General features: G+C 37.7%; 1 protein-coding gene across 2 annotated transcripts in view; it reads right to left on the bottom strand.

Moving 5' to 3' along the window:
• DYNC1I1 (dynein cytoplasmic 1 intermediate chain 1) overlaps positions 1-13,538 on the bottom strand; it is a 299,869-nt gene that overhangs the window by 247,488 nt on the left and 38,843 nt on the right. For both annotated transcript variants that reach the window (XM_045565532.1, XM_045565533.1), the window contains exon 4: positions 12,173-12,263. In XM_045565532.1, the coding sequence (XP_045421488.1) occupies positions 12,173-12,263 (91 nt within the window). The remainder of the gene's footprint in view (positions 1-12,172; positions 12,264-13,538) is intronic.

Below are 13,538 nucleotides of genomic sequence, written 5' to 3'. Positions count from 1 at the left end.
CACTGTTTCTTAGACCAGTGCTTCCCAAACTTGAATGCACATACAGATACCTGGGACTATTGCTAAGATGCAGAGTCTGGTTTAGAAGGTCTTGGGGGGTGGGCCTGAAACTCTGCGTTTTGAAAAAGCTCCAGGGAATGCAGATGCTGCCAGTCTGTGGACCACAGTTTGAGCAACCAGGACTTGACTTAGATCAATAGTTCTTAAACTTTAATGTTCATCAGAATGACCTGAGGGGCTTGTTAAAATACACAACACTGATCCCTGACCCCAGAAATTCTGATTCAGTAGATCTGGAGTGAGGCCTGAGAATTTGTGTTTCTAACAAGTTCCCAGGTGATGTTTCCAAGGCTGACCGTGGGACTCCCCCTTGGAGAATGACTTGGCTAGACTATTGCTTTCAGTAGTCAGCACGCAGAAAGCATCACTGATGTTCAAATACATCAGCATCAAACTTGTGATTTGCTGAAGGCTGGCCTCAGGCCCAGGGCACTTCCGGACCAATTAAATCAGAATGTCTGGGCTGGGACTCAGCTATCTGTGTTTTTGAAAGCTTTCCAGGTGATTCTCATGTACAGCCAGAGGTGAGAAACCCTGCTTTGAACTCATTCCCTGCTCAAGAAAAGCAGCCCTTCTTGGTTCTGGACATGGCTTTTTCCCCTTGTTTCAAATGGTAGAAGTAATGGAATCCCTTAAAGTAATTCATAGTTGTTCACATATCTCTGGGCATCAAATGTAAAGGCATTTCTTTGCTGCAGACAGAACAGCCTCCAGCTCTTGCTGACTGTCAGAAGCAGTGCCCTGCAGGGGGTGGGATCAGATACTTTGCCCTCAATTTGCCTTGAGGTTTCTGATGGGATAACCTTTGTCGACCTTTTCCACATCTCTCAGGCAGGTGAAGAATGCGGCAGCTCCCAGGTGGTCTGGCTCTGCTGATACTTTATTGGACAGGTCACCTGAACTCCCTGTACCCTTAAGAAGTATAAATAGTGAATCTATCAGAATCACCCACTTAAGAAGTCCACAGATTAGTACTCGGGAGTTTGCATTTACTCAGCCAGAACAACGAAGGTGGTACCATATATATGACTAAGAGCACACAGCAACCCTGCCCCCGTGGCACATATGTTATCTAGCAAAAGATTTCACAGTTATTGTCAGTAACAAGCTGTGGGGTAAGGAGTAAAGCCAAGAGTGCTATCAAGTGTGCCAGTTTTTCCTTTCGCTTTTCCCATTATTATCTGCGGGGTGGTCAGACTTGCATAGAATTTTTGCTTGCACAGAATGTACTTTTTTTTTTTTTTTTTGGAAAGGAACTTACAGCCAATACATTAAGTGGGCTAAGGTTGTTTGTGTTTCCAAACAGAGCCTAGAAATGCATATTAAGTGTTTGCTGATTTTTTTTCTGTGCAAACTTGTAGGAAAGTGTCCCCACGGACGGCAGCACCTTAGAGAGGGCCATGTCTGGCCCAGGAGTGGGAGGTCGGTGTTCTGGGTGTGGCTCTACTGTGGCATCAGGCAAATCTCTTTCTGTTCTCAAAACGAGTATGTAGGCCTCGAGGACCTTTAAGGTTCTTCTCTGCTTGATATTTTAAAACATAGGATGATTATTAAACTGCCTTTTAGCTCTTTCTTCTCTAGTTGGAATAATTTATTTAACCAATCAACAGAGATCTTACTTTCCAACCATTTTTGTATCATTGAAAATAAAATGGTGATTTTCCCCACAGCTTCTTGGACAGTTTGAAATCTTGCCAGGTGGTTTATTTACAAAATGAAAGAAGTAGTAAAATTGTAAGTAAATGTATAGTAACATAATATACTCTTAAAAATTCTTTTCATGTAGAAATCACCCTGTTTGCTATGTTAATGAGTTGTATTTTTTTAGTCTCTGGAATGGCCCAATCAATGCATACAGGGGAAAGAACATTTTTGATAAGGGCATTCATTTACTTATTTAATACACATCTATTAAGGGCCAAATATATAAAATACTGCGATAGAGGCTCAAAAGAATGCTCAAGGAACTTATACTTCTTATGGAGAGATCAAACATATATAAATAATTTACTAGAACAGGGCAGAAAGTAAAACATGCCATACATACAGCACCACAGGTGCATAGAAGGACAAGCGACTTGCGCTTAAGAATTTTACATTTTGGTAAAGAAAGTGAGCCATAGGAATATTTATGCCTAACGATATACTGACAACATTGATGACATTCAAAGAAGACGGTAGTTCTCATCACTTGCCCGGGGCCTGGCACAGTTTAAGGTTTCAATAAATATGAGCTAAAAAAATTAATAAATGCCACAAGAAAGATCGATTAAGAATAATGGTAGTTACAATTCCCTTTCCCTGAGTGTTTACTCTGTGCCAGTCAGCCAGGCACTGGCCTGTACTTTCATCAACCTTTGGAAGCCAGATCCGGGAGACACACTTCCTCTGAAAAGATCAGAGATTCTATTTGACCCGGTCTTGAAGGATGGGGTAGAATCTGGACCTAAACTCATTTTCATCAGTGCCTAGTTTATTAAGTTTAGGTGGTTGAGTTAGTCTACTAAGTCTTATTAGACTATTATATTTTTTATGTCAATTTACCAATTTATCATGAGAATAATAACTGCTAGGCAGACAAATCGTACAGGTCTGACAAAGTCATTTTCCCTTAAAGCTGAACTGAGAAGCCAGTTGACTGGTAGTGTCTTTGAGATTAGAACAGGTGAAGCTGAATATTTAACTGCGAGAACTTCCCCTGCCCTCCACATGCCAGGTCCTCATCTTACCCCAAAACCAGAATCCCCCTCACTGCTGCCCAGATCTCCCCTTTTTCTAATCCTGGGATGACTGAGCCAGCCCTTGCTGATTGATACAATCTTTCTTTAACTGTGTGGATTGGATTTCTGTCCAGTGTTCCTGGCTGGGAAACCATCTTTGTTTTGTTTGTTTGCTTATTTTCATGAGTTGCATTTGTGTTCTCGAATCAGTTTTAGCTCATCTCCTGTAAACTCTCTGAGGGACCGAGTGAGGATCTCACATCTCTTTCATAGGGGACCTACTGTTTGCACAGATGCTGAATAATCCAATACTTTTTCACCTACTCTGGGCTCAGGGGCATTGCTATGGTTCTACAGTCCCATGGTTGGATTGGCAATTCTGGACGTGCCGATTAAGGCCACTTTGTTTCAAAATACAATGTACAGAAGCTTCCCACAACATGGACAATAATCATTCACTTATTTGACACTGAACGTAGACAATGCAGCCTCTGGCATCTCATCCAAAAAGGGCTACCATGTAATAGTCAGTTTACAATTTGTGGATCCATTTGTTTTTCAATATTTATTTTTACGGAAGGAGACAAAATGTCAAAATTCTTCAAACTAGCAGTGACCTACTAAGAGATTAACAGAACTTCATATTTTACCTCTTGTTGCCAATTCCTTACTATCCAACTTCTTTAAAAAAATCTCCCTTCATTGGCCCAATTTTATTTTCCCAGTTTCAGTTTATTAGATAGAAGGTAGTGAAAGTTGAAAAAAATCATTGACCATCTGTTGAAAGTATAATTTAGGAGTGAAAGACATGATGTCTGTGTTGCATGTTCCTTCCCCTCTGAGGAGAGGTTAATTTCTTCCTGTTCAGCTCTTACCAAGAGCAAGTTGATGGTTTCCATTCTTCTTTCCAGTTTAATTAGAACTCAGAATAGAAAGCCTTGGAATTCTTCCCTAAAGAGTATTTTTGCTATTACCTTTTCTGGGTTTTGGCTACAAGAAAGAGCTGTCCAATAAATATTTGGAAGGCAGTAGTTATTTGTCATGCTAACACTCAATGTGGCTGAGGAACTGTCACACATTGCTGGCAGTGTTTAAATTAGTACAGTTTTGGGGAAGTAACATGCCAATATGTGGCAAGAATCATAAAAATAGAATTGCTCCTGGACTAATTTTATTCCCCTGAACTCAGCCTATGAAAATAAAACAGCATAAACAATAATAGTAACAAAAGTGATGATGATGATGATGATGATAATGATGGTAACAATGACGTCCAAATCATCAAATCCCATGGTCAATTTTTATTCCCCATCCTTGATCTCTCTAATTCTGGTCACTTCTGGCTCCTTCATGGCAAGTTCTTTCTTTCAGTTTCCTTGACCCTGAAAATCTTGCTCTTTTACTTCCTCTCTCACTGTATTTTTGGCAGGGCCATTACTCTTCCCATACCCATCAAGACAGCCTTTCTCTAACCAGTGTCCCGTCTTCTCTCCACATCTCTGAACTCTAACCCTAGAAAATGCACAGATGCCCACATATCTTCTGCAAAAAATAATCCCAAAGTCCTCCTTACCATTGAGCTCTAAGTTCCACTTTTTCATATGCTCGTTAAACCGTCCATCTACACCAAAGCCATTGCACCCTTCCTTGTCTCATCTTTCTTTTCCTTCTCCACTCCCACAATCCTAGTTTAGATCTTCAGTCCTTCTTGTCTGACCAATGTTTCCCCCTAAACTAGTTCTCAGACCTCAAAAGTATTATAAAAATCCAGTGGCCCAGATCTCATCTCAGATCTATGGCCCAGGTATACATGTTTTTAACAAGTTCCCAGGTGAATTCAATGAATAGTTGCAAGTCAGAAATCTCAACTGTCTGAACAGTTATATTAGTCTCCCAGATTCTGATCTTTTTTTCTTTTGACTCCTTAATATTTCTACAGCCTATCCTCAAAAATGCCTTCCTCCCTTCTCTACTTGTCCAAAACATGTGCATTCTTGAAGACTCAGCTCAGATGACTTCCTCTCCAAATATATTTGTCTTCAATAACCTCATTTAGAAGCAACTTGTCTCTATACGGGACAAGAATAGAAGAATAGAAAAATACCTGAGGATTTAATTCACAGCACAGAGAGCTGCCTTGCTTTCACCTCTGTTTTTATTCCTATACACATCCTGTACACATCCCATCCAGTCTTTTGCAAGCTGTGCATGTGCAAGAACACACAAATGCAAGAATATATGTCCGCACACACATGCACTTAAGTAAATAAACATTTACCAAGTGCCTAATATGTATCAAGACTCTACATAATGAATCAAAATCACTTGTCCCACTCAAATATACTACAAAGTAATTACAGATGATCTGGGCATAATGGTTTCTGACATTATTGATCATCTCTGAGTATGCATATTTGAGAGCTGTAACTACATAGCAACATTTTCTTAGATGGCTTCAAATTAAACCTGTCAATGTACTAGATGGGGGCTCTTTAGAAGTAAGAATAATTCCTTATCTTAATATTTCTTCTCTTTTCTTTTTTGTTTTTTTTAGACAGAGTCTGGCTCTGTTGCCCAGGCTAGAGTGCAGTGGAATCATCACAGCTCACTGTAATCTCTAACTCCTGAACTTAATGGATCCTCCTGCCTCAGCCTCTCAAGTAGCTGGGACTACAGGCATGTGCCACCATGCCCGGCTAATTTTTTCTATATATATTTTTAGTTGTCCAGATAATTTCTTTCTGTTTCTAGTAGAGACAGATGAGGTCTCGCTCTTGCTTAGGCTGGTCTTGAACTCCTGACCTTGAGCGATCCCCCTGCCCCCCCACCTCGGCCTCCCGGAGTGCTAGGATTACAGGCGTAAGCCATCCTGCCCGGCCTATATTTCTTGAGAGTCTAGCATAGTATCTTGTAGATAATAAATTCTCAACTAGTTATTGAATGACTAGATGAATGAATGAAGAAATGAACAGTCCTTACCTGACTTTTCTATAGATGGGTGTGAATAGTGAGGAAAAGTAGATTCCAAAAGAAATAGCTTTTACTTTCTTTATTAAAAAAAAGAAAGAATAAATCAGGGTATGTCTGCCTAACTTCCTTAATATCCACCAAAGCATTTATAAGAAACTCAGTCTTATAAGCCATGATGTCACCACATCGTCCCAGGGAGAGTTTCAGACTCACTTCCACACTGAAGAAGGAAAGCTTATCTTTAAAATGCTGACCAAATCGCTGGTGTGTGCTGAGGATCAAAAGAAGTCCAGGCGTCTTCTCTACCAAATGACCTTAGTAAACTTTAGTCCCTGAAGCAAATGTATTGCAACCCAGCTTTTCCTGTTCCTTCCTTTTCTCTCTAAGATGGAGAGACAGCTCCAGGGCAGAATACAGAGAGCTCTCCTGAGTCCCCCAGTTTCTCTGAACTTTTGTTCCACATGTCTTCTCTGTCAAACAACTCACTAATTACTAATTAGCCAGTGAAAACAGTATGGGACTATTTGAGAGTAGTGCCAAAGAGAAAATATCTACTCAATGTCATGGCTAAATATCTAATTTTTAAATGCCATTTCCAAAAGTAATACACTGAATAATAAGGACATTTTAAATCCATCACATCACTCAATCTGTCACATTTATTAAAATGATGTCAATTAAGTAAGGATGGTATTTAAATAACGATTTAATGTTTTACTTTCTAGCCTCAATTATTTCCTTACTTAGCACTGGCAATGATAATGATAAAGATTTTCTGATGTCAGAAATAAAATTGCCACAATGCACTACATACTTATATCAGGCTCTTTTAAGAAAGATTTTTTCTGAATATACTGTGTGAGAATCTTCCCTCTGCTGGCTAACACCTGAGCCCTAACATAGAGCTCTGATATGGTCACACTAAGCCACATAGAAAGGCCATCTGAGCTGGATTCAAAAGAAATGTAGGACTTCCCATTATAGAGCAGGAACATGTTTTCCCTAAATCGTACACAGAAGACCTTCTGTCACGCAAGCAGTTTCTCTAGAAGAAAGCTAATCAATCCCTTGCTAAAATAGATGCTTACTGTATGATAACCATATGGGTACACACAGTACACTCTGCCTGAAGACAGAGTGATAAGATATCAAAAAATTTTAGCTGTATCAGTTAATGTGCTACATAAAGAGAAAACCCTATGGTGTAAATCTTATTTTAATTTGCAAAGAGACTGACTTTTAACCAGTCTTGAATCACTGACTCCAAGAATCTCTGATCCTTGAAGTCAATTAGCTGGTAGCATCCTCTTAACTTCTCTTTATATAACGCTAATTTTAAAAAATTTTGTATGGACAAAATTTTAACAGTCTTACTAAATTTTCCCATAGTCTTCCATTGTTTTATGTACTTTTCCACCTTTACTAATAGCTTCTTTATGCCTCCCTTTAGCCTCTGATCCATTGGAGCATCCTGGAAGATGATGTTTTCACCAAAATGGGTCAAGTCCTTTGTGGCTTATGTAGTTCCAAAGAATCCTGCAGAATCTGATTGTGGTTGAATATGAAAGTCCTCAGGATTTTCTGTTGGGGATTAGGCCCAAGTGGCCCCTCAGCACATATTCTTCTCCTAAAGTCACTCAGTAAAGGAAGCGCTGACTACAAGCAGCCAGCACAAGTTGCCCACAAACAAATTATTCTAGGCCAATCTAATTTCCTTATTTGAGTGTTCACTAGGCAGTAGACAGGGAAAGGCTGAGTGTATCAAATATCTGTATTTTACCAAAGTTTTCTGCCATCAAGTAACTACATATTAACTATATGGAGGCCTAATGTTCAAAATGAGCAGAGAGGATCACAGAAATCTGTCCCTTTGTCGCTGAATTTAATCTGGAGTACACATACAGCTGAAAGCCTGAATGACCTCTACTCCATTCCCTTTGTACCTCTGTTCTCCTGTTAAATGCTTCCGAAGACATTTCTCCATCCATTGCAGGCTACTTCTCTCCAAAGACAAATATCAGAAATCTCCCCTTCTGACAATTTTGTTAATGATGGTGTGGGACACGTGTTATTATTGTAACAGGAGATTGTACAGTATGTTATCACATTGAGAGATATTTTATCTTTGGAATCGTTGTGAAAGTTTTCTTCCATCTGGGACGGGTTTGAGACAGGCTATAGTCTACGTCCCGGTGTCAGGTGAAGTTTATGAGGTCATTACACTTTCCTAGGTTTCTGCAGGCCAGTTCAGCTTCTGATTTAGTTCTGTCATTGAGAACCCTAAGGAGCCACAATTGATCATGAGAAGAGTCCTAGTGCAAAGTCCCTTGTGAGCCATCCATGGGAAGGAGAAGAATAAGTGTGGGCTGAATGATTGCCACTTAGATAGATTCAGTTCTGGCTGATATCTGAAGGTTAATGAATGAGTAAAGGTTGGCCATCCCAGAAAGTGGTCTCTAGGGCCGCACACTACAATTTGTCCTTGGCCTCGTCACGTTGAATATTTTTACATAATTATTTGGATGAAGATATAGGCACACTTCCCAAATTTGAAAAGGACACCAATATATTCTATGAGAGGATCTAAAAAGATCTCTTCCCATTGGGAAAATGGCTAAATCAAAATATGAAGAAAACATACCAGTAATAATAATAATAATAGCTAAAACTCACATGTATCTATTATATGCCAAACTACTTTCCAAGTGCTTTACAGAGCATTACTTTGTCTAATCCTCACAATAACCTTTGGGGTAGGTCATGTATCATTTATTGTTAGAGATAATGTAGGACAGAGGTATAGATTGTGAAAACTTGAATCAACTTGCCTAGGTTAAAACCCAGCATTATTGCTACATTCTGTGTGAACTTGAGAAAATTACTTAGGCTCTCTGTGCACCTCAGTGCCCTCACCTGTAAAAAGCAGCATCATAGTTCACATACCAAATACAACGGATATAACCTCAAATATCACTTAGTCTCTACTCCCAAGGAAAACATCATTTCCTGAAGAAGAGAGACATGTGCTCAACTAAACAAAAGCCATTCTTCTTCAAGGACTATAAAGTGTTAATGCTTCACTCTTATTTAGAAAAAAAAAAGTAAGCTGTTGGTTTCAGATTAATATTCTTTAGAAAATATATTTCTATTCCCACTTTACTAAGCTTTAAAATAATGAGCGTGTTTAAATTTCTCAAGTATCATTTAGGTATATATTGCAATGATTACTTTCCCCTCTTTGACATTTTTATATACTGAATTATGGTCACACATTTTCCTATACTAAACTATTCTTGCATTTCTGACTCAATATTAACTAACCATAGCATAGTATCCTCTTAATATTGTGTTGGGTTCCAGTTGCAAATAGTATGTTAAAGAATTTTTTCATTTATGTTTATAAGTAAAACTAGCCTTTCAAATGTTTTATTAATAAAATTGTTTTTTTAAATCCAAAACCTTTCTGTTTGTCCAAGATGATTCCCTGAGCCAGGACTGTTTCTACCAAAACTGATCAAGAGAAAGAAAAAAACCCCACAAATATAGATTGTAAATGAGAAGTGGGCTATAACAATAGAAGCAGAAATTGAAAAATAAATTCTGACACTTTATGTTAAGAAATTTTTTAATTAAATCTTATTAGTATAATTGAAAAATTATTATATATTTCTACTCTCCACCTATTTAAAAAAATTATTCAATTATTCTTAAAATAAGTAAAAGGGATTTTTGTTATACTTTTTTTAGAGCACTGTTTTAATCTTTTCTCTATAATAGCGTACAATGAGTATGCCAATTTGCAGACTAGCCAGTTATAGGGATTATAAGAAATATTTGCTAATTTTGGCTTTATAAAGAAAATTTCAGCTTTGGTTTGAAGTTTTGGAAAATGAATGACAGAATTTATGTGCACCTTTAGGTATAACCCAATGTGTTAATCTCATTCCTAAATTATCTTCTGAAAGATACCCCATTTTTCCAAGAGTCCAAATTCCATACAAATAGGCGAATTTATGACTATGGAGTTATATATAGTCTTAAGAATTACTAAGTTCTTTTTTCTAGTCTAATGTTTTATGAAGTGTTAAAGTTAATATAAATTGTTTTCAAAGATGTTTCTTCTACATAAAAAGCCATTCCAAGTAGAATTTTAAAAACTGAAATATAACATTCTTCTGCAATTTAACTTTCATATTTATTTTATTAAAGCAAAAACATAAATTTATGTGGAACTTTCCTAAGTTCAAAACAAGGGCAGGATTTACTAAGCTATTCCTAATGTGTTCTCCTCCAGCAAATTCTGTGCTCAGTTTTTCTGAAAACTATCATTTTTTCAATGCCCATTTTCTTGCATTTCTATGAAACCTGTACTTAGCAAGGGATTTACTCATTGACTTCTAGTTACCCAGTCTTGCCAGAACTTTCCTATGAAGAATTGAAAGTAGTCAGTGTTTGCGTGGGGTAGGAGAGGACTGCACCTCTCCCAAAGTGGTTCACTAAGTTAAAAAAAAATAATAATAATCACTTAAGAAGGGGAAAGAAATGAAGAGTGATGTTCTCTGAGAAGGAATAATTGCTGCTGTCCCCAGAGTCCTAACAGCATAGGTCAGCTTTCTCTAGAAAGTTTTCAAAAGGGCTCATCAACTGTGAAGTCAGTAATAGAATTTAATGCTGCCAACTACACCCTTTGAAGCTAAGCAGCAGTGACATACGCCATCATTGTACAGAAATGGTCAAATATATTAACTTAATGATAGACCAGTGGACCCCCTATGGAATGTGATTATATTGTGCCAGCTCTGGAATAAATGTTAGGTCTTATACAACTGTGTTATTATTACTTTTTTTTTTTTTTTTTGCTCAAAGACCTTTTGAAGTGTTCAAAGCACAAGAAGAGAGAAGACGTGTGCTGCCCCAAATCACAAAGGCGATTTGCTAAAATAAACCAGCTTTGTCCCACGAAACCCTTTACTTTCTTTTTGTTTTTAATTGAAAGCAGTGTCCACTGGTTTTGAAAGGCCTTATCAAAACAAAATACTCAAATTTGAAGCACACCAACAGGCAGAAATGGGCCAGGTAATTCCAGTCTTACATGTTGGTTTCAAAAAAGCAAAAAAAGCCTACAGCTCAAGACAGTACTAGACTACCCATATTTTCATGTACAAAATTACCCAGGCCTGTACGGAAAACAGTGTACCTTCAGAAGAAAATGCTTATGATAATGCCTTAGGTGAAAAAAGAAAAATACAAAATTTTATACCTCTCTCGCAATAATTCTTATGGTGGCAAGAAATGTACAAAGGTAGACGCGGATTAAAAAGTCCATAGACAAGTTGATTTGCTATAATAGCAGTGCTGGGGATGGTTATTTCTTTTTTTATTTGAAGTTTGATTACAGTATTCTATGATTTTTACAGAAAAAAATCAGAGTCAAAGCCAAGGCTCACAAGTTGCCAGCCCGCATGATAAATTTGGCCCATAACTGCTTTTAATAAAAGTCATTAACACTTAGGATATTATGGCATAAATATTTGAATTTGTATCTTCTCAGGAAAAATTGAAAGATATGGAAAAATTGGGTCCACGTTCCCACATGAGCTCAACCAGGCTGAGCCATGAAGAGGTCATTTGGCCTTTAAGAATAGGGTGCTTATTTGCCAGCTGCCACACTCATTTATATCACCCACCTGTGTGCACCTGCACATGGGGATCCTGGTGAGGACAACTGGATTAAGGGAGTTACTGTGACTCCATCTACATTCATGAACCTACTTCTTTCTTCTTTTTGCATCTTTACCTTTTTGAGACCTCTTCATTGGTCAAATTAGAGGATGTCTTTATCCACATTCAGAAGTTACATAATCTATGAGTCTACATAGCGTAATAAAAATTTGGCAATTAACTCACTAAACAGAAACAGCCAACCCTGATATATCTACTACTACTACTACTAATAATAATAAAAACACTTTGAGCCCTGAGTTTTCAAACTAGTCAAGTCTATTGAGCAAATAAATAAGATGTTTGAAAAATTAAATTTAGGGTTAGAACATCTCACTGTTCTATTCACAAAGATTCTCATGGAAACCAAAACCAAAGTAGAACAATGAGAAGCTAGATATATATTCAACTTATCTTTGGTCCTTCCCTATTTTTTGTTGGCCAAAGCTAATGGATGTGTTTACATTTGTTAAGCAAGACCAATGGTGTTAAGTTCGCCCACTCAAGGATGGACAATTATCATTTGTCATTTCTATTGAGTTCAAGATCATTGCCATGCCACTAAAAATAGCAAGCCACCATAAATATAAACACAAAATGACTGAGTGTACATGCAGATGCACGCACATTTCACATTGTTCTAACAGTGCTTTTTGCATTATTGATGTCCCACCATGGCCTTTTAAAGGGACAATTCTTACCTTGTTAATGGCCCCAGATCGCCCGAGTCTTGGCTTCCAGCTTCACTGGGAGTGCTCACTGATTTCGAGGAGGGAGACATAGGGGTTGGGACTAAATAATGAAAATAACAGGTATCCCATGTTAAAAAATGCAGCGGCTGCACTGGTGAAGAGCAGTGTCAGACAAATCAAAACAAATGGGTCAAATTAAAGTGGTTGTATGGCCAGGAGGCATTATGGGATAAGGAATAAAAAAAAAAAAAACAGGAAAGAAAAGGAAGAAAGTCAAGTGAATTTTCATATTTTGGAAATTAAAATTTGAAATGAATTTAGACAGAATTAACTTAGGGATTCTGAGGCCATGTCCACCCTAACAAAGTAAAATGGAGAATCAAAATAACTATCCAGATAATTCAAGTTAAATATCTCTCTAGCATGAACTATCCAGATAATTCCAATTCTTCACATTATTTTGTTAGTATAGATGTGACCTATTAAGAAATACAATGGGGTGTCTATAAAACTTTAAAAGATTATGAAATAAGTGAGTCTGGATAATTTTAAATGGTGAAAGAAAGTCAAAAAAGTCTGTTTTATGACTGCATTTAGAGGGAAATGTATTGTCTGAAGAATATAAACTGCATCTTCTATGAGCGCCTAAGTGACAGAAAGAAAGGGTAAATGTTGAACCTGGTAATTTAAAAATCTCATTCAAAACAAAGGAAAATGTCAGGCTGCTTTATTTTTACATTTAATTAATAGTTTCATCCTGTTGTACTGTTTACTGTGTTTGGGTTGTTTTCCTTTGCCTACAGCAGCTCTTGAAGACACTGCCATGTGCCCAGATGTAAACTGCCAGTCTGAAAACAGGAGAAACAAGTTCAAAGATCAAGGGCAGCACGAGCTGAAAATCTGAGAGCAAGGATAATAAAAGAAAAAAGCTAAAAGAAATGCTAATGTATTTTTTTTCCTCTATCCCTCAGATACAAGCCAAATGTCCTTCAGATGGAAGCTGCACCGAATAGCCAAGATGGCTCCAGGCCAGATGATTCAACGGGTTCTCAATATCACAGATGCCAAAGAAGCCATATGGGCAGAAAGAAACTTCAATACATAAGTGCAGATTCCCATTTGGTTTCAATCATGTGCAATTTCCTTTTATTTATTTAATAGGGTAAAGGGCTTAACTATTTTGCCCAGATCCTATATAACACAATGGCAGATCTGTCAAGAAGCTGGGAATTTTCATGTGGTTCCACAATTAATTCACTGATTACCCTCTGTGCTAACTGAGCGGGTAAGGCGGAGAGATGGATGAAAAACGAAAATAGGGCCTCTTGCCAGGGCCCTTGGCAGGGGTGGACGATAGTTCAAAAGTTGGTCATGG

Source organism: Lemur catta, chromosome 11, assembly GCF_020740605.2.
Source record: "Lemur catta isolate mLemCat1 chromosome 11, mLemCat1.pri, whole genome shotgun sequence".
Lineage (NCBI taxonomy): Eukaryota > Metazoa > Chordata > Mammalia > Primates > Lemuridae > Lemur > Lemur catta.
The sequence above is the reverse complement of the archived record's forward strand: the minus strand, read 5'-3'. Positions and strand labels throughout refer to the sequence as shown.